General features: G+C 44.7%; 1 protein-coding gene across 1 annotated transcript in view; it reads right to left on the bottom strand.

Moving 5' to 3' along the window:
- LOC130882291 (uncharacterized) overlaps positions 1 to 21,759 on the bottom strand; it is a 47,069-nt gene that overhangs the window by 7,655 nt on the left and 17,655 nt on the right. The window contains exons 5-6 of the mRNA XM_057782181.1: positions 8,854 to 8,905; positions 5,585 to 5,736 (exon numbers count right to left, since the gene is read on the bottom strand). Of these exons, the coding sequence (XP_057638164.1) occupies positions 5,585 to 5,736; positions 8,854 to 8,905 (204 nt within the window). The remainder of the gene's footprint in view (positions 1 to 5,584; positions 5,737 to 8,853; positions 8,906 to 21,759) is intronic.

Genomic DNA, 21,759 nt, shown 5'->3' with positions numbered 1-21,759 from the left:
ACAGAGTAACTGACCAGTGTAATAAACCCTTTCCCTTACAGCTCTGAAATTCTGAAGCCAAACATAGGTCACATGCAAACAACAATCCTTGATAAATAAAGCAAAATTCATGATTTTTCTCATTTCTGGGAAGTCTTAGAGGCAAGAGGGTGATGATTTAAATTATGTAATTATAATCCACAAAAATTAATATAAAAAGGTGAAAAGGGTTTATGGTCATGTGCTCTCTGGCTGTACAGCTTAAATATGGAAAATAACATTTCTTTTAGAAACTGGAACACAATTTTATCAAGTTCTATTTTTCTCAGACTAGTGCAACTGCTATAATTTGTTTTCATGAGTTTGGTTCTTTATCCGAGTTCTTGATTCTTTATTCTGTGGATGCAAGAAATGGACACTCAGAACATTTAGCAATCATATAAAATGGATTGACTCACTACCTATTTCTTATGTGAGCTATGGTCAAAGGGGGAATGCTTTCATGCACACATTAAGGCCCAGCCTTGAAGCAGATGCAAGACTTTCTTTCCAGCAATGAGCAGCAGAAGAAGGATTGGGTGTTCAAAACAATTCTAAAATACATAAATTTGGAAAAGGCAGATCTCTAAACTCAAGGTCAGTCTACAAAGCTAGTTTCAGGACAGCCAAAGCTACACAAAGAAACCTTGTCTTGAAAAACAAAAATGTATTAATTTAGTTATCTGTGATGTGCCCAACTATAATTCAGATACATTAGAGATAATTTGGGCAAATCACGATGATTTTCTAAATGATCATAGTATATACAGTAAGTTCCAAGACAGCCAGAGATTCATAACAGAGGACCAAGAGGTGAGTGAAAAGATACCCAGCCGAGGTCCTCAAAAACCTGGGTTAGTTAAAAAGACAGCAGGAGAGGTTCCTGCTGAGAGAACCAAGAGGGGAACTATAAACCACAAGCTGTGAGAGCAAGCCAGGAGAACAGAGCAAGAGAGCATGCTAAAGGAAACCTGAGAGGCTGCCTGAGACACAGAGCAGACCAAGAACAATTCCCAAAGACTCTGGCAGCAACTGGAAGAATTGGACAAACAGAATAGAAAAGATGGAAGAGAGAATCTCAGGGGTTGAAGATAGCTATATGAAAGAAATTAATAAGACGAAAAAAATTAAATATAACAAATTCTTACAGAAAATATCCAGGAAATATGGGGAAACATCAAAAGACAAAAACTAAGAATGACAGTGATAGAAGAACCCAAGCTCAAAAACACTGAAAACACATTCTCCAACATTATACAAGAAAAATTTCCAAACTTAAAGAAGGATAGCCCTACAAATATAGAAGAAGCATACAGAACACAAGATAGACTGGATGAAAATAAAGTCCTATCACCATAATTAAAATACAAAACATATAAACTAAAGACAGACTATTATGAGCTGCAAAGGGAAAAGGTCAAATACAAAACAAGGGTAGATGATCAGAATTACACCTGACTTCTCAATGGAAACCAAGAAAGCCAGAAGGCAATGATCAGATGTGATGCAGACACTAAGAGACCACAGATGCAAGCACAGATATATATACCCTGCAAACATTTCAAACACCATCAATGGAGGCAATGAGATATTCCATGCCAAAACCACATTTAAACAACACATAGCCACAAACCCAGCCTGACAGAAAGTACTAGAAGGAAAACCCCAAACCAAGAAAGCTAACAGAACCCACAAAATCTCATAAAACAGATAACCTCACATCAGCAAAACCAACCTGCAAAGACATTGTATCCAAAAAACAAAAAGTATTTCAAAGATTAACAGCAACAAGAAAACTAAAAATAAGTAAATAAAGAAGCATATAATTAATTTTGGGGAACTTAATACCTAAAAACAAATATGCTGTGTATAGTAAAGTTGCAGAATATAATGAATACAATTCAATGACAATTTCCAAAAATTTGTAACAGAAAAGCTGATTACAAAGCTTCATTCATAGTGGAAACACTCAGAGTGATCAATAAGATTATAAAAACATAGTACACAGACTGACATAATATTACTTATGGCGGGAAAGTAGTGGTGTACATCTTTAATCACAGCATTTTGGAGGCAGACACAGGCAGAGACAGAGAAACCCAAACATCAAAAAAAAACTTATATCAAGGCTATAACAATCGGGAATGTGAATAATATTTAAGAAAAATATTTAGAAACATATTCTAATATAACTATTGATAACAATAAAACAAAACATTTGACAAAAGAAAGTATTGGAGAAAGAAATCTGTCTTAGGAGCGATAGAGAAAGTACCGCAAGGATTTAGAAAAATAGAATATTTAAATTCTACTTTGTGTTAGGAATATTTCCCAAGTGAGCTCTTTGACAAAGCAAAAATTACCAATCAAGCCCAATTTAAAAGATTTTTTTTGTAAGAGGTTTACAGGGGAAAAAAACAGATAGAAGCAAAGGACTGGGGAATGAATGTAGCTCAACCAGAAGAGGTAGGGAGTGTAGGCTTGAGGGGGTAGGGGAGGGGCCAATGCCTCAGGCAGCATGGTGCTGATGCTGGCTAACGTGGGGGTGGACCGAGAGCACAGAGACCAAAAAACCGTGGAAAGAAAACCATATATATGTAAGTTTTGCTCATTTGTATCACACAGGTTCAATTTAATATATTTTTTTAAGAGGCTTACAGGGGCAAAAAAAGACCTGGCTTTAAACTGTATGTGCCCATTTAGAAAATTTGAACAACCAGGTGGCCTAAGTCCATTTCAGAACATCCTCAAAAGTGGCTCTTAGGTCAAAAAGGGGTCGGAGAGATTGAATAACCGACATCCCAATACAAACAGATCTCCGCCTCAGCAAACCCAGATCCCGCAGGATTGGCCGCAACCTGACTTAAATTCCCAGCGTGAGCACATGATTTCAAATGGAAATCCGAAAATGACAAGAATAAGTACGAATGGGTCTCCCCAAACACTATAGCATAGACAAGAAAAGGAACTCACCAGGACACAGCAGCTGTAGCCCAGAAGCAGTTTTTAAGCTTGGCATAGAGAGCTGGAACTGAAGACTAGGGGCCTTTCAAAATGAGGCCTGCCATGTAGAAAGGACCTGCCCTAGGCTAGGTGGGAACCTCCAAATGTTAGAAATATTTCCTAAGCGAGCTCTCTGAGGAAGCAAAAATTGCCAAACAAGCCAAATCAAAACCATAAAAATTAAGAAATATCCAGGTTTAAAGGGAGATCTGTGCTCTAGGGTGGCCCTGAGAGGGAAATGGGAAACCTCAGGAATGCAACACCTGGGAGGAAGAAAGGAAGACCACATGTTTCTCTTTGGGGAGGGGGGGATGAATTAAGTATCCTGGGGAGGGGTCAGGACCTGGCATGCTGGGATTTGAAGTCCAGAACAGGCCTGGTAGCTGGGATAGATGCTAAGGACTGGGGCCTAAGCTCCCAACCTAACTCTTTCTGTGTCTTAATGTCTCGTAAGAACTGCTACATCCTTATACCATTAATTCTATTATCAATTATACTCTTCTAGATCACTGTTTAGCAGTGGAGTGCTACTATACTCAGGAGAAACATTTTACAAGCCACTGTAATAAATATTTTCTCAGCATGTATATCACATATCAGCTTATATAGCACAATATGCTACTATAACAGGACTGCAGAGTCTCCATCTCCCCAGGAAATCCATACACAGGGAAGCTCAAAGTATGATGTAGTTATAATCTCGAAAAATTATTGTGAAAAGTTGAAGCAAGCTTTACGGCCATGTGTTACTATGGGAAATGCTTATACCATTAATTCTATTAGAAAATCATGAAATCTTATTTCACAGTTTAGCAGTAGACTGCTACTCTACAGAGGAAAAACCATTTACAAGCTCCACAAAAATAACTACAGAGGCAACGTAAACCTAAATGCTAAAAGTTTTATGGTATTCAACCTCACTCTGCAAGTCATGTCTGTTTTTCTTCTGGGGGACGACATCACACAGAAGGCCTCTGTGCATAGAGGCCATAATGTTGAGCCTAACCTGGGAAGACCACATTTTACAGAATCACACAGCGTTTGAGAAAAGGGCCGCGCATGCGCATAGTAGAGCGTCTGCCCGCCTGATCTAAAAGACCACATTTCACAGAAGCACCCAGAGTTAGACAAAGATGCCATGCACATGGAGAGTACTGCATCTGCCTGCCTGATTTAAAAGACCACATTTCCCAGAATCACCCAGAGTTCCACTAAAAGGCCATGCATGCGCAGTAGACCTCACTCTGCAAGTCCTGTCTATCCCTGTCTCTATCTTTGGCCGGCCTGCCATGTGTGTCCCTGTCTGGGACCAGCCACTACTAGGGAACCAGCAGCCATCTCTGCCTGAGACTGGCTGCTCTCAGGGCCCAATGCCTGACACCACATAGCCTGCCACCCCCACTCAGGCCACCACTCTGGGACTGGCAGCCATTTCTGCATGGGACTGGCTGCTCCCAGGGACCTCTGCCTGCCACCACATGTCCTGCCACAACCACTCAGGCCACCACTCTGATGGTCTTAGGCCAGTCCTGTGATAGGATCATTTGATCCCGATAGGAAGCTGTGACCACAAAAGTTAAGAAACCCTGCTATAAACTGATATAAATAAACAGCACTTGAGAAAAAATGGAATGAAATACTTAAACTAGAAAACATCGAAAAATATACCAGTAATGCGTCTAAATTAAATAAATGTTAAAAATAACGCCAACAAATGATAATTTAATATGATAAAAAAATTAATAATAGAACACTTATCTATCCTAAATTTGAAATGGAGTAGTCCCTTCCCTGAGAGAAAGAATGGCATTAATAAGAGACTATGACTTTGTTCCACTAAACAGCACTGAATCATGTCATTGTGGCTGGTGATAGCAAAAAGTTAGAAGCATTATAATTATGTATTGCTAAAAAGACAATAAACATCACCATAATACTACCAGCTTTGAAACATTTATAAGACAAACCGGAAAGTGAATGCAATATTCAAAAATTCTAGAAACCACACCATCAATTTTCAAATCTCTCTTCCCACTGCACACCAAGAGCATGACTCTGTTTGTACACTGGACTGTGGTATTACAAGCAAAATATCCAGGCTTGAAGGGTCTCCCCTTCCTCTCCCCTTCCTCTCCCCAAGGGCGTCCAGGACACCAAGGGCATGGGCTCTGGCGCCCCCTCCCCCCAGCACCATCAGCGCATACCTGAAGCCTCTCTGGGCATGGCCCAGGCCCCGGGGGAGTCCTGGTCGCTGTCTGGGCAGAATCTGTGGACACTGGGGCGCACTGTGGCCCTCTGTGCCCTATGTGGCCCTCTGGGAATCTTCCTGCAGCCTCCAGCGCGGCATCCCGGGGTCCGGGGGCGTCCTGAGTCCAGTCAAGGGCCTGCGGAGGGCACGGGGGAGACGTGGGGTCAGGGTCTGGGACGCGCAAAGGGGGCCTGGCGGACTCTGGTCTCTGTCTGTGCAGAGTCTGGAGGCCTCCTGAGTGTCCTGTGTCTGCACAGGGGCGACCAAGACACCGTGGGCATGGGCTTTGCACCCCCCAGCACCATCAGCACGTACCTAAAGCCTCTCTGGGCATGGCCCAGGCAACCGGTGGAGTCCTGGTCGCCTTCTGGGCAGAGTCTGTGGACACTGTGGCGCTCTGGGAATCTTCCTGCAGTCTCCAGCGAGGGATCTCGGGGTGCGGGGGCATCTTGAGTCCAGTCAGGGGCCTACAGAGGGCACAGGGGAGACGTGGGGTCAGCGTCTGGGCCGGGCGGACTCTGGCCGGAGTCCGGGGGACTCCCGAGTGTCCTGTGTCCGCCGGGGGGGGGGGGGGGGGGAGGGGGGCGCCGGCCGCGCGGGTGGTTCGCTCCCTCCCCCCTCCCTCCCTTAGTTCGCCCCCCCCCCGCCCCGGTTCTGGCCGGAAGCCCCACGAGTCGCTCCTTCCGCCCCCCGCCGGCCCCTCGAATTCACCCGCAAAGATCGCGGCTCCACAAGCGACGGCTGGAGGAGGCGGGGGGGGGGGGGGGGGGGGGGAGCGGCGGTTTCTCTACTTCTCACGCCTGTTGGGAGACGGCTCCCACCGTGGCAGGAGCGGCGGGAAAGCAGGAAGGAAAGAAGGAGCCCTGGCTTCCAGCCCGGGGATCCTGGGAGAACGAGTCCGTCACAGACTGGTACCGGACTACAGGAAAAATGGCCGCCGAGAGGAATCATGGTAGACGTAGTCCTGGACCAGGAACAGGGTCGCGGAGCCCCCGGGGGGTGGGGGGGCACGGGGACCGGCGGGGCCATCCTCGCACGACGGGGGAGTGTCCACGGTCCCGGACACGCACCGCGGGGACCACACACCCCGCCCCCGGCAACACAATCACCCCGAGTCCTTAGGGCCCCTCCCCGGCCCTGGCAACGCCCAACCCCCGGCGCCACCAAACCCTAGCGACGCCCCACCCCTAGCCAAGCCTCAGCCATAGCCAGCCCAAGCCATAACCACAGCCCACCCAGTCCCCCTAAGGGCCCGCTGACCCAGAGTGCCCGGTCACCCGGCCCCCACCCCCCCCCGGCCGTGGCAACGCCCCACCTACCCAGAGCGCCAACCACCTCTACCAACGCCCCACCCCTAGCCCATTACAGAATTAGTGACCAGTATAATAAACCCTTTCCCTTATAGTGCAGATAAATTGGAGGACACTTATCTATTTTCCTTCTCACTGACCACTTAAGACCCAGCCTTGCAGCGGTTACAAGAATTTCTTTCCAGCACTGAGACACAGAAGCAGGACTAAGTGTTCAAAACAATTCTAAACTACATAGTGTGAGAAAAGTTGGTCTATATAAACTCAAGGTCAGCCTGGTCTACAAAGCTAGTTTCAGGACAGCAAAAGCTACACAAAGAAACCTTGTCTTAAACAACAAAAATGTATTAATTTAGTTGTCTGTGATGTGCCCAACTATAATTCAGATACATTGGAGATAAGGTGGGCAAATAATGCTGATTCTCTACAAGATTCTAGTCTATACAGTGAGTTCCAGGACAGCCAGAGATTCATAATGAGGATATTTTTTAAACAAAAAGAAAAAAGAAAAAATTATAAATAAAAGTAATAAACATGATATTTTTGGTATGACTAATTTGGAACACTGATGAAGATATAAGGTGATTAATTTATCCTTGAGGTCCTAACAGGTTTAGATAGATGGCAAGGGATATAAACAACTAAGTTAACCCAGCCTTACAGAAAGTACTAGAAGGAAATCCAGAACAAAGGAAGCTCACTTCACCAATAAAAACTAAAGCAACAGATATCCTCACATCAGCAAAACCAAAGGAAGGGAAACACACAACAACTCCAACTGAAAAAGAACAGGAATTAACAACCACTGGTCATTAATAGCACTTAATATCAATGGTGTCAACTCACCTATAAAAGAAAAGAAAAAACCGTATGACCAACTCATTAGATGTTGAAAAAACATTTGACAAAATATGATACCCCATCATGATAAAGGTCTTGGAGAGATCAGAGGTACAAGAAAGATATCTAAAAAATATAAAAGCACATGTCAGAATGGCTAAGTCCAAAAACACCAATGATAATAACATAAGCTGAAAAGGATGTGAAGTAACTGTTGGGAATGCAAACTTGTGCAACCACTTTATAAGTAACTATGGATGTTTCACAGAAAACTGGCAATCAAAGCACCCCAAGATCCAAAAATGCCACTATTGGAATTATAACAAAATGACGTGCAATCATACTACAAAGATATATGTTAAACTATGTTCATAGAAGCATTTTTTTGTAATAGTCAGAACCTGGTAACACACTGAATACCCCTCAACTGAAGAATGGATAAAGAAAATGTGGAATATTCACATAGTTAGATTACTACTCAGTGGTAAAACAAAAAGATATGTTAAATTCTACATGCAAATGGATGGAACTAGAAAACCCCATTCTGAGTCAGGTAACTCAGACCCAAAAAGATGAATATGGTATTATGTACTCAATGATAAGTGGATATTAGCTATAAAAAGAGGATATTGACTCTATAGTTCATGATCCTAGAAGCTAAGTAACAATGTGAACCCTAAGAAAAACATATAAATCCACTTGGAATTCAAAATATAAAAGATCAGCTGAAATAAAATGGGAACACAAGGATGGGGAAAAAGAAAGGTAGGAGAAGAGAAGGGGGAAAGGGGAGGGGTGAAGAGAACTTGAGGAAATGGGATCATTGAGATAGAGGAAGGTCAGAGATGAGAGCAAGGAAAGAGATATCTTGATAGAGGGAGTCATTATGAGGTTATCAAGAAACATGACTTTAGTAAATTCCTAGGAATCCACAAGGATGACCACAGATAAGACCCTAAGCAATAGAGAAGGGGGGACCTGAGCTGGCCTTCTCTTGTAGTCAGAATGATGAATAACTTAAATATCACCAAAGAACACACTTCCATCAAATGATGGAAACAGAGGCAGAGACACACATCAAAGCTCTGGACTGATCTTTCAAAGTTCAATTGAAGAGTGGAAGGAGTGAGAATATGAGCAAAGAGGTCAAGACCATGATGGGCTCACCCACTGAAACAGTTTAACTGAGCTAATGGGAGCTAACCAACACCACTAAGACTGGGAAGGAACCAGCATAGGTCCAAACTATTCATTTGGAATGTGGTTGACAGTGATATGGCTCAGGAAGACTGATGGGTCACTGGGAGTGGAACCAGAATTTATCTCTACTGCTTCTACTGGCTTTTTGGGAAAGTATTCTCTTTAGATGGATACCTTGTTACATCCTACCTAGTAGAGAATGCCTTGGAACTTCCACAAAGCAATGTGCCTTACCTTCTGTAAGGATTGGATGGGTGGATGCTTGTTTGTTCCCAAGTGCTCAGACCTGAAATAATGACAAAGAAACCATATTATTAGTAATGCTGTTTTGTAACATGAACGGCCAACATTGAAACAATTCAAAGAGAGCATAACAACATTTAGTAACAAGATTCCCTGTGTATTTTCCATCTTTTTTTTTTCAAATATTTATTTATTTATTATGTATACAATATTCTGTCTGTGTGTATGCCTGCAGGCCAGAAGAGGGCACCAGACCTCATTACAGATGGTTGTGAGCCACCATGTGGTTGCCGGGAATTGAACTCAGGACCTTTGGAAGAGCAGGCAATGCTCTTAACCACTGAGCCATCTCTCCAGCCCTGTATTTTCCATCTTTATGTGGCTTTACTGAACCTGTATTTCTTCTATTTTCACTTTTACTTAAAAAGACAGGTTCTCTGTGTAACTTTGTCCTGGAATAACTCTGAACGCTGTCCTTGAACTCAAAGAGATCTGAGTTAGCAGTGCTGAGATTAAAGGTGTGTGCTATCATGGAGACCTGTCTGTCCAGGCCTCCCAGGCATTGGGATTAAAGGTGTGTCCTGCCACACCTTGAAGTCACAAAGGTCAATCTTCCTCTGCCCCAAGTGAGACTGAAGTCTCACAACAGATCTACTTCTGGCTCCCAAGTGTTGGGATTAAAGGTGTGTACCACCACAACCAAGTACTCTTTTTTTCCACTTTAAGAACTTTGAGCCAGGTGTACAGAGCTAGTTCCAGGACAGGCTCCAAAGCCACAGAGAAACCCTGTCTCGAAAAACCAAAAAAAAAAAAAACCTTTGACCTTTGCCATGCATATATTTTAAACATACCATAAACCATTTAGTGGTTTTCTTCAGCTTTGAATCTCTCTTTACTGTATATATCAGCTGGATCTAGCACATTCCTTAGCTTTCTGTGATTCTAGCCTTGTGGCTGAGGTACCAGCCAGAGCAGCCTTCATTGCCACAACTCTACAGTGTTTCAAATTTCCAGACAGCAAGAAAGCAGCAGCATTCTGCTCACAGACCATAATCACTTGCTTTCTTAGTCAGAATGCCTGCCTGAAAGAATCAGAGTTTGCCCTGGCAGGAAGGAATAGAAAGCAAGCATATTAAAATGGTGCAGCTTTTTTTCTGCTGCAGCTGAAAACTGAGAAGCACATGTTCAGGTTTTCATCAACACCATTTAAGTGTTTCAAAGCAAGACCTCTTAAAGAGCTTCAGGGTTTTGCAGCTAAAACTGAGTCAGGAAGCTTCTCTTGGATGAGAGAGCTTGCTTGCCTCTAGGAAGCAGAACCAAGAAATTGCTGCTACCAAGAAAACATGCTAACTATATTCGTTCCAAACTTTATCAGGCTTTCTGTAGATGCAGTTTACACCATAGACGCCATTCTGTAACATGGCAGGGACCTGCATGTTGGGATTTCTTCACTGCCCAGTTCCCCACAACTGGCAAACCCTAAGGAAAATCACACAAAGATCTACATAATATATAAAACTGATTGGTAAATTAGCCATGTGGCTCAGTACCTTTCACAGCAGGGCAGATCACATGTTGCTTCTTAGGAGTCTGGGCAGGAGTATGGGAAGAGCTTCCTTCTTCCCAGAATACTCCTGTCCTCATCACCACACCTCTACTTCCTATCTGGTTGACCCACCTATACTTCCTGCCTGGCCAATCAGCGTTTATTTAAAGTATGATTGACAGAATTCAGACAATTCTCATGCACCACTGTTTGGCATAAGCCTGTTTCTGGCTAACTCACATCTAAGTGGTGGTGCACATCTTTACTACCAGCACTTAGGAGGCAGACACAGGCAGATCTCTGTGAGTTCAAAGCCACAGAAACCCAAAACTCAAAAAAGACCTTAAAACAAAGGTATAGCAATCAGGAACGGGATAAATATTAAGGATAAATATTTATAAAAGTATTTAGGATAAGTATTTATAAAAATATTTAGGATAAAAATATTTAGGATAAATATTTATAAAAATATTTAAAAAATGGAATTTAATTTAGTATCCTGGAACTAAACATCAATGAATAATACCATTACAACTGGTGGTAGCAGAAAGTTAGAACAGTTTAATCATGCATTGCTAAATCAACAGCACTGTAGTTCTACCAGCTATTAAACTATTTTAAACATTTATAAGACAAACTTGAAAGGAGACTGCAATATTTAGAACTTCATAGAAACCATATTGTCAGTTTTACAGTCTATCTTCGAACTGCACACAAAAAGCATGACTCTGTTTGTACACTGGACAGTGATATAACAAGCAGAATATCCTATCACACCAGGACTGCAGCTCACCTTAATAGACCTGGATAGAGGTGGGTGGTCCTTGGACCTCCCACAGGGCAGGGAAACCTGATTGCTCTTTGGGCTGAGGAGGGAGGAAGACTTGATTGGGGGGGGTAGGAGGTGGTGGGGGGAAGAGGCAGAAATCTTTAATAATTAAATTAATTAATTAATTAATTAATAAAAATAAAATATAAAATTTTATTAAAAGCAAAAAAAAAACAATTATGCAATCCTACTTCACAGTTTAACAGACCAGTGCTACTCTACACAGGAGAAACCATTTACAAGCTCCACCATTTGCAGCTCCAGGCAATCTGCTCCCTGCAGACACAGCCCATGCAGTGAATTTTTTCAGAGGCTGCAAGCAGGGTGTTGCAAGGATCACTTAGGACTGAAAGATCCTATAGACCCCCTCCTCAGAACCCGCAGCTAGCAGGCTCCCCGGGAGAACGTCCTGTTTGCTTGAAAGATTCTCAGGATCAGCAGCTAGCCTGCTCTCGTGAGAGGAAAACAGGATATCTATAAGATAGGACATCTACAAAGCAGGATGACTTCAAAGTAGGATACCTATAAGATAAGAGCAGGATGTCTGCTGCCAGACATCCATGCTGGGAGAGGAAAACCATTCATGCCCCCCCGCCTCATTCTGATAACCACGCTTCTGCTTCTGTAAATTGCTTTTTGCTGCCCTCTTTCCTATAAAAAGTCCTCCTCCCAGTCTGCAGGCGCGCAAGTCCTCCGAAAGACTTTGCCGCCCGCAGGTACCTGTGTCTACTTAATAAACCTCTTGCAGTTTGCATCCGACTCGTGGTCTCGGCCTGGTCTGTGGGTCCGGGGTCTCCACCTGAGGGAAGGTCCCTACCGGGGGTCTTTCATTTGGTGCATTGGCCGGGAATCGAGGCCCCCACCCAGGGACCACCGACCCACCATCGGGAGGTAAGCTGGCCAGCACCGATTTGTTAGTCTGTGTCTGCGTCGTTTATGTGCTTAACTCTGTACACTCAGATCTGGGTGCTCTGTATCTGGCGGGCCCAAGAAGGAGCTGACGAGCTCGAACTTCCACCCCGCAGCCCTGGAAGACGTTCCAAGGGTGTCTGGAGCCCGGAATTAGGTGGCAGCTTTTCCGGAGCTCAATCTGTATCAGACCCAAAGTCTTGCTTTGCTGACTTGGGTCTGAATCTGGAGCCCGAAATTAGATGGCAGCTTTTTCGGCGCTCGTCTGGCGAGCCACATTCCAAAGGTGGCTGGAGCCTGATTTTTTTCAGTCTCCGTCTGAATTTTTGCTTTGGGTTTTGCGCCAAAGCCGTGCTGCGCGTCCATATTGTTTGTGTCTAATTGTTGAATTTTTGTGTTTAAATATGTTCTTTGTTTTTGTATATCTGTTTGTGCTCGAGCCTAAATCTGGTACCATGGGACAATCGTTAACAACCCCTCTTCACTTAAGAAGGGGGGAAAATTGGGGTTTTAACTGTTTCTCAGAGACTGGAACTGATGGTATTTAATAACAACAATGTCTGTCATTGTACTCTTACTGGAATTGACCTGATGATATTTGTAACTGCTTATAGAAGTTGGAAAAGTTTGACACACCCTGTAAAATGTTGAGCCTCCTCCATATGCAGGATCAGATAGCCCAGAGGGACCTGAAGCGGCGATGGCCGAGGGGCCCCCACAAGAATCCCCGGCCCTCTCACCTATGGCTGGCCAACAGAGGGACAGACGCGAGCCGCCGCCTGATTCCACCTCCCACGCCCTTCCCCTCCGAGAGGGTCCGAATGGGCAGCAACAGTACTGGCCATTCTCAGCTTCTGATCACTGTAACTGGAAACAGCATAACCCTTCCTTTTCCAAAAACCCAGTGGCACTGACTAATCTAATCGAGTCTATTTTAGTCACCCACCAGCCCACCTGGAATGATTGCCAGCAATTCTTGCAAGCCCTGCTGACCTCAGAGGAAAAGCAAAGAGTCTTTTTGGAGGCTCGGAGAAACGTTCCAGGCGACAATGGTCGCCCAACCCTTTTGCCTAACGAAATTGACGAGGCCTTCCCTCTGACGCGACCTGATTGGGACTTCACCACAGCTGCAGGTAAGGGACACCTACGCCTCTATCGCCAGCTGCTTATAGCGGGTCTCCGAGGGGCAGCACGCCGCCCCACTAATGTGGCTCAGGTAAAGCAAGTGATACAAGGGAATGAGAAAACTCCCTCTGCCTTTTTAGAGAGGTTTAAGGAAGCATACAGAATGTATACTCCCTATGACCCGGGGAACCGGGGCAGGCCACTAGTGTTTCAATATCCTTTATTTGGCAGTCCAGTCCGGATATCAGAAGTAAATTACAGAGGCTGGAAGGTCTGCAGGGATATACAATACAGGATCTGCTGAAGAGGCAAAGAAAGAGAAGGAAAGGAGAATTTACAAGTATATTCAGAGGAGCAACCAATAAATGAGGAAAGAGACATGAAATAGAATAAAGAATTAAGTAGGCTGCTGGCCACTGTAGTTCAAGGACAAGAAAGAGAGGGAGGTAGGCTGGGAGAAAGGAAGGGGGCCAAAATGGACAGGGACCAATGTGCTTATTGCAAAAAAAAGAGGCTCTTGGACCAGGGCATCCTCATCCCCTGCCGGTCACCATGGAATACACCCCCTTTTACCAGTAAAGAAACCAGGGACTGGGGACTACCGGCCAGTGCAGGATTTGAGGGAGGTCAACAAAAGGGTGAAGGACATGCACCCCATGGTCCCCAACCCCTATAACTTATTGAGCACTCTGCCACCATCCCACGTTTGGTATACCATATTAGACTTAAAGGATGCCTTCTTCTGCTTGCGGCTGCATCCGGAGAGCCAGCCCCTTTTTGCCTTTGAATGGAAGGACCCAGATCTTGGTCTTTCGGGTCAATTGACCTGGACTAGGCTCCCCCAGGGATTCAAGAACAGCCCGACCCTCTTTGATGAGGCTCTGCACCGGGACCTGGCGACTTTCGGGTCCAGTACCCCACCCTGACATTGCTCCAATACGTTGATGACCTCCTTCTGGCGGCCGCTTCAGAGAAAGAATGTCAGGAGGGCACAAAGTCCCTCCTACAGACATTGGGACAATTAGGATATCAGGCATCAGCCAGGAAGGCTCAGATGTGCCAGAAGCAAGTCATTTACCTAGGTTATCAATTAAAAGATGGACAGAGATGGCTGACCGAGGTGCGCAAACAAACTATCACTAACATCCCTGCCCCCCGGAACCCCCGCCAGCTGCGAGAGTTTCTGGGAACAGCGGGATTCTGCCGCCTCTGGATCCCAGGGTTTGCCGAGATGGCTGCACCCTTGTATCCTCTAACTAAACCAGGGACAATGTTTGATTGGGGAGAGGAACAGCAGAGGGCTTTCAAAAACATTAAGAAAGCCTTACCAGCCTCCCCTGCTTTAGGCCTCCCTGACATTACCAAACCCTTTGACTTGTTCGTGGATGAGAGACAGGGTTACGTCAAAGGGGTCCTAACTCAAAAACTGGGCCCTTGGAGGCGTCCTGTAGCCTATCTCTCAAAGAAACTCAACCCAGTTTCTTCAGGGTGGCCGCCCTGTCTGCGAATGGTAGCAGCTATTGCAGTCCTCACTAAGGACGCGGGTAAACTAACCCTGGGCCAGCCACTGACTATCCTGGCACCCCATGCGGTGGAAGCCTTGGTCAAGCAGCCTCCAGACCGCTGGCTCTCCAATGCCAGCATGACTTACTACCAAGCCTTGCTCCTGAATGCGGACCGGGTGCAATTCGGACCTGTGGTCGCTCTTAATCCCGCGACCTTGCACCCCCTGCCTGAGGACCCGGAACACCACGACTGCCTCCAGATCCTCGCAGAAACACACGGGACCAGACTGGACCTGACGAATCAACCCCTCCGAGATGCTGACTATACTTGGTATACGGATGGCAGCAGTTTCCTGGCAAATGGGAAACGAAAGGCGGGGGCAGCAATGACAACAGAGACTGAGGTAGTTTGGGCAGAAGCCTTACCAGCAGGCACCTCCGCCCAGAGGGCTGAACTCATCGCTCTGACCTAGGCACTCCGGATGGCAGAAGGTAAGAGACTGAATGTTTATACGGATAGCCGATATGCATTCGCCACGGCTCACATACATGGGGAAATTTATTGAAGACGAGGGCTGCTGACCTCAGAAGGAAAGGAAATTAAAAACAAACTTGGGATACTGGCACTCCTGAAAGCCTTATTTTTGCCCCCAAAATTAAGTATTATGCACTGCCCTGGGCATCAAAAAGGCCATAGCCCTGAGGAAAAGGGAAATAGGCTGGCAGATAAGGCTGCTCGAGAGATTGCTATAAAATCAACCAAGACCTCCCAAGCTCTCCCCTTGACGAACCCGGAAGAGGCCCAAGCCTCCAGTTCGCTACCCTATAGTAAAGAGGACATTGATCTCCTAAAGAAAATGGGGGCCACATATGACCCCGAAAAGCAACATTGGGTTTTCAAGGAAAAGATTGGTATGCCAACAAAACATACTTATAAAATAATAGACTACTTGCATAAATTGACTCATTTGGGGCCAAAGAAGATGAAAACCTTGTCGGACAGACAGGAGTCAGGCCAATACCTCCTGAACAGGGACAGAGCCCTGCAAAAAGTGACTGATGAATGCCAAGCCTGCGCTCAGGTAAATGCAGGCAGAACCAAGCTTGGTCCAGGAGTTCGGGCACGGAGACATCGTCCCGGAGTACATTGGGAGATCGACTTTACGGAGGTTAAGCCAGGTCTCTAGGGGTACAGATACCTCTTGGTGTTCATAGACACTTTTTCAGGATGGATAGAAGCCTTTCCCACCAAAAACGAAACCTCAAAGGTGGTGACCAAAAAGCTCTTGGAAGAAATATTTCCCAGGTACGGAATGCCTCAAGTCTTGGCACCGATAATGGGCCCGCCTTCATCTCCCAGGTAAGTCAGTAGGTGGCCAAACTCCTAGGGGTCGAATGGAAATTACATTGTGCGTATAGACCCCAAAGTTCAGGACAGGTAGAACGCATGAATAGAACAATTAAGGAGACCTTATCCAAATTAACGCTTGCAACTGGCACTAGAGACTGGGTGCTCCTCTTACCACTGGCCCTGTACAGGGCCCGCAACACCCTGGGGCCTCATGGACTGACTCCTTTTGAAATCCTATATGGGGCTCCTCCCCATTTATAAATTTCTTTAATTCAAACATTGCTGATTTTGCTAACAGTCCTTCTCTGGAGGCTCATTTACAGGTGTCTACAGATTGTGCAGAGAGAGGTTTGGAAGCCACTCGCCGCTGCTTACCGAGACCAACTGAACCAGCTGGTGGAACCGCATCCCTTCCAGATAGGAGATACTGTTTGGGTCCGCAGACACCAGACCTAAAACTTGGAACCTCGGTGGAAAGGCCCTTACACTGTCCTTCTGACCCCCAATGGCACTAAAGGTTGACGGCATCGCAGCCTGGATCCACGCCTCACACGTTAAGGCCGCCCATACAGCTGACAAAATGGAGCCCGCCGCAACCCCAGCATGGAGAGCCCAACGCACTCAAAACCCCTTAAAGATAAGGCTTACCCGTGGGGCCCTTGGATCATTATATGGGCCCTACTAAGACTGGGGATGGCGACATTCCCGGGATATGACTGCCATCACCAGAGGGGGTGGAGGGGGACGACATGGGACCAGGAACAAAGACTTCTATGTTTGTCCAGGACAAAATACACACAAGGGATGTGGAGGGCCGGGGGACGATTACTGTGCCCAATGGGGTTGCGAAACGATGGGGGAGGCTTACTGGAAACCCTCCTCCATCTGGGATCTAATCATGCTCAGACGAGGAACCATGCCTGGGTACTCAGGAAGGGGACCCTGGACTTGCGGGGGGGGGGGGGAAAGCTTGTGGCCCCTGCTATAAGATCACTACCGCTACCAATGTCTAGTGCGCCACCCCAGGAGGTAGATGCAACCCCTTAGTCCTAGATTATGGAGACCAGCCAATTTAGACAACTTCAGGCAGCCATGCATACTGATATCAAGGCGCTGGAAGAATCGGTTAGCGCACTTGAAGAGTCATTAACCCCCCCTCTCAGAGGTAGCCCTACAAAACAGGAGGGGGCTAGACATGTTGTTTTTACAAGAGGGAGGGTTATGCGCAGCACTCAAAGAGGAATGTTGTTTCTATGCGGACCACACTATGACAAAGCTTAGAGAGAGGTAAAGACAGACACAAAAGCTGCTCAAATCACAACAGGGATGGTTCAAAGGGTGGTTTAATAAGTCTCCCTGGTTTACGACTCTATTGTCTCCTCTGATGGGTCCCTTGATTGATTATCCTCCTTCTGATACTCCTGTTTGGGCCCTGCATCTTAAACTGCTTGGTCCGGTTAATGAAAGACAGGCTGTCAGTTATTCAGGCCCTAGTACTGACCCATCAGTATCATATGTTACAACAAGAAGAAACCGAGGTTCCATAACTGCTTAGAGTAAAAGATTTAACTCTATGATAAAAGAAAATGGGGGAATGAAAGATCCTATAGACCCCCTCCTCAGAACCCGCAGCTAGCAGGCTCCCCGGGAGAACGTCCTGTTTGCTTGAAAGATTCTCAGGATCAGCAGCTAGCCTGCTCTCGTGAGAGGAAAACAGGATATCTATAAGATAGGACATCTACAAAGCAGGATGACTTCAAAGTAGGATACCTATAAGATAAGAGCAGGATGTCTGCTGCCAGACATCCATGCTGGGAGAGGAAAACCATTCATGCCCCCCCGCCTCATTCTGATAACCACGCTTCTGCTTCTGTAAATTGCTTTTTGCTGCCCTCTTTCCTATAAAAAGTCCTCCTCCCAGTCTGCAGGCGCGCAAGTCCTCCGAAAGACTTTGCCGCCCGCAGGTACCTGTGTCTACTTAATAAACCTCTTGCAGTTTGCATCCGACTCGTGGTCTCGGCCTGGTCTGTGGGTCCGGGGTCTCCACCTGAGGGAAGGTCCCTACCGGGGGTCTTTCAAGGACTACTTAGAAATAGGCAGGAACACACTAAACTCTGACTGTCCACTGGCTCCCACCCAGCCAGGAAAAGACGCACCACACAACAGCCACAACTCAACCTAGTTTGGGAACAGCGACCCCCGACTTCACCCGCCAAGCCAAGCCACTCCTCTGCACATGGGGAGAGCTGCCACGTGCACCAAGACCGGCCATTCCTCCCCACCTGGGGACTTTGGCCCCTCACTCACCTTAGCCCACCGCTCCTCCCATCTGTGGAGAACAAACACTAACCATGGTGCAGCTGCCTAGCTGATAAACTCTCTCTCCCTACAGGCGCAGTGCATGGAAGAGGATGTGGTTTCTTCGGGAAGCACTAAACCGGAAGCCTGGCTCCTGGAAGAACCCTCCCATTTGACTGTAGGGTCGGCTGGAGGCTCTCATTGGTTAGTGAGGTCAGAGTGACAAAACCAGTTGAGCAGAAAGAGACACGGCACAGCATTTGCAGCACTGGCTGCTAATCTAAGGACAGACCTAGCCCAGATTGACTGGAGGTTTCAGTCAAATTCAACAGAAAGTCTCTGGCAAATGTAAATAAATGGGTTCGGTTAAAAAGGAAGTATACAAATTCAGAAAGGAGCTAACATATTAATCATGCATGAAAGGTTTGGCTCCTCAAAGCAGCATACTGCTGGCACTGTTTTCTCTAGAGGAATATAAATTTAAAATAAAACTAAAACGTCAAGTGGACAACTTTTTTTATATCTTCTAAATGGCAGCAGATATTAAGCTAAAATGATACAGTCATTTCTCACAAAGCTTAATCAGGCTTTTGTTTAATTAAGAAGGGCACAGAGGCTATACTGCTTGCCTATCATTCCTACTGAAAAGATGGTACTTTTCCAAGAAATATATAACTTACTCAGTTAGTTTGGTAGTGACTTTTTGACATGTAAGGTTACATGCTAAGATTTAATCTGAGATATAATTACAAAGAACACATTATTCCAAATACTTAGTACAAATAGATTCATTCTTGATATAGTAATTATACCAGATGAGTCATAAATGTTTTAACCAAAATAATGAAAAAGAAAGCCTGAGGATAAGCTAATAATGTCAATATCGACTATTACCAAAATGTTCTCCAGGACCTGATCTGTAGAGAACATCAGAGATGACCAAAGGCTCCTGCACAATGAGTGACAGATCAGGGATGTGGAAAAGAATGCTGAGGACATGCCATGTCTTCTGTATAGATGCATTGTTAGGGTTCTGCCTGGGAGATGCAGGAAACCAATTCTGAACTATATTAACACTCCTACAGCAGCACCCTGAAGTCTTCCCCAACCATCATCACCCAAGTTGTCGTCTCCATAGAACCATTTGACAGTAAGAAAATTGTACAAAATTTCAAAAGTAGATATCAAATTAATAAAGCCATACAATGCACATGTATGTATTAGTGAGAAAAATATGATGGTGCTATCATTCAATTTTACAAAAAAAATACAAGCCATATCAAAAAAATTATTGCCATTTTTATTTTTGATGAAAACTTGATGAATGGTCTGACTCAAAATGTGTAATAGAAGACTATATAAAAATAACCTTAGCAAGAGAAAATATTTGTTTCTTAAGACAGGGAGATATTAAGTCAGTGGTAAAGTCTTCTTAAAAATAAAAAAAAAACAAGGTAAAAAGAAAGTGAGCAGATTTTCTATGTCCATCTCCTTTGATCAACCAGGCCCTGCACAGCTAACAAACCACCCAGAACACACGCTTTTCAACTCATGTCTTAATTTCCCTCTGTGCATGGGCTTGGAAGAACAGAAACAAGAATAAGAGCAAGCCCTTCATGTGATTGTGCAGTTACAGGTAGTTAACTCCTTCCCTGTCCCCCCTTTCTATTCATAATGTCCCTACTAGAAACATGTAGACCAATTCTATAATTTGGAAATTTCTGAGTCAAGGTGTCCACAGAATAGAGCTTCACGCTTCCATGGTGTGCATGTGCACATACAGTTTTCTGCACACTGAGCTTACAAGATATTGGTTTCTCATCATTCTCTAGTTAGTTAAGAAAGTTTTTTTATTTTTAATAAATTAGGTGATCTTGTTCCTTCAGCAGATCCAAGCCTCACCCTGGTCCAGCTGAAACAATCACTAGTAGACAGGTTATAAAAGCATAGGTAAAGTTTTTACTTTCCCTAGTTACTCAAAAAACAAAGCCTGGTTATAATCTAGGACATACTAGTGGTTCCCAACCTTCCTAATGATGTGTCCCTTTAATACAGTTCCTCATGCTGTGTTGACTCCCAACCATAAAATTATTTTCATTGCTACTTCATAAATGATTTTGCTAGTGTCATGAGTCATAAGTAAATATTTTTGTTTTCCAGTGGTCTTAGACACTTAGAATACCCCTGCAAAAGAGTTGTCCAAATTCTAAAGGAATCACAACCCACTAGTTGAGAACTGCTGACATAGCCACTTCTTCCAACACCTTTGGCTTTATAAAAAATCTCTTCTTCGCCAGGCGATGGTGGCGCATGCCTTTAATCCCAGCACTCGGGAGGCAGAGGCAGGCGGATCTCTGTGAGGTCGAGACCAACCTGGTCTACAAGAGCTAGTTCCAGGACAGGCTCCAAAGACACAGAGAAACCCTGTCTCGAAAAACATAAATAAATAAATAAATAAATAAATAAATAAATAAATAAAAATAAAATTAAAAAAATTAAATAATCTCTTCTTTTTGGGGCCCTCAGTTGCTTATGGGGTGAGTGTGAGTATATCCTCCGCCTCCTGAAGTAGAAGCTTTGAAGTTTTCCACTATTGAGAGTGATGCTGGCTGTGGGAGAACTACATATGATTTACAAAGTAGGGAATTCATACACCAGCAGTTTTAGACTACTTGTGTGTAAGTCAATATCGTTCTCACATTTGCTACAATTTAATTATTTAGGTCACTAACTAGTTTATAAATAATCCTGACATTCAAGTCAAATTCTGTGACATGAAATCTGGAGCCCATGGTTTTACTTCATTCTTGTAGAAGGAGCAAGCAGACAACCTTATGAGGTAAACAAAACCTGATTAAGCCTGAAACACAGGCTCTTCACTCCTGGAGAAAATGACGGACATATTGAAAGACATGCATTCATCACACTTAAACAAGGGAATGCAGAAGAAAACGTAGAAAGACATTTAATAGTTAATACTGGTAAATCTTAGGAATTTCAATGCTTTCCTAATTTTCAAACGTAAGGAAAAATTTCCCCAAAAGAATGCAACCAAGGAAAACCACATTCAGTTATGTGTGCTCTTAGTGAAGCCTAATGTGGGTGAGCTTCTGAGTGGATTGTAATCAAAGATGCTCATTTACATCAGAAGATGAGTACCCCACATAGTTGCTAAGAAAAATACAGAGTAGGAAAAAGTAAGACTGTTTTATTCGTTTACTGTGTCAAACGATTTAATTGGGTTTTCTAACCAAACTGTGCACTGGCTGAAGTAAAAATTATGGGAAACATCAAGATAACACAAAATCCCCTGCTCCAGCTGCAGTACTATGTG

This window comes from Chionomys nivalis, chromosome 10, assembly GCF_950005125.1.
Source record: "Chionomys nivalis chromosome 10, mChiNiv1.1, whole genome shotgun sequence".
Classification (NCBI taxonomy): Eukaryota; Metazoa; Chordata; class Mammalia; order Rodentia; family Cricetidae; genus Chionomys; species Chionomys nivalis.
Note: the sequence above shows the minus strand (reverse complement) of the source record. Positions and strands in the feature narration are given on the sequence as shown.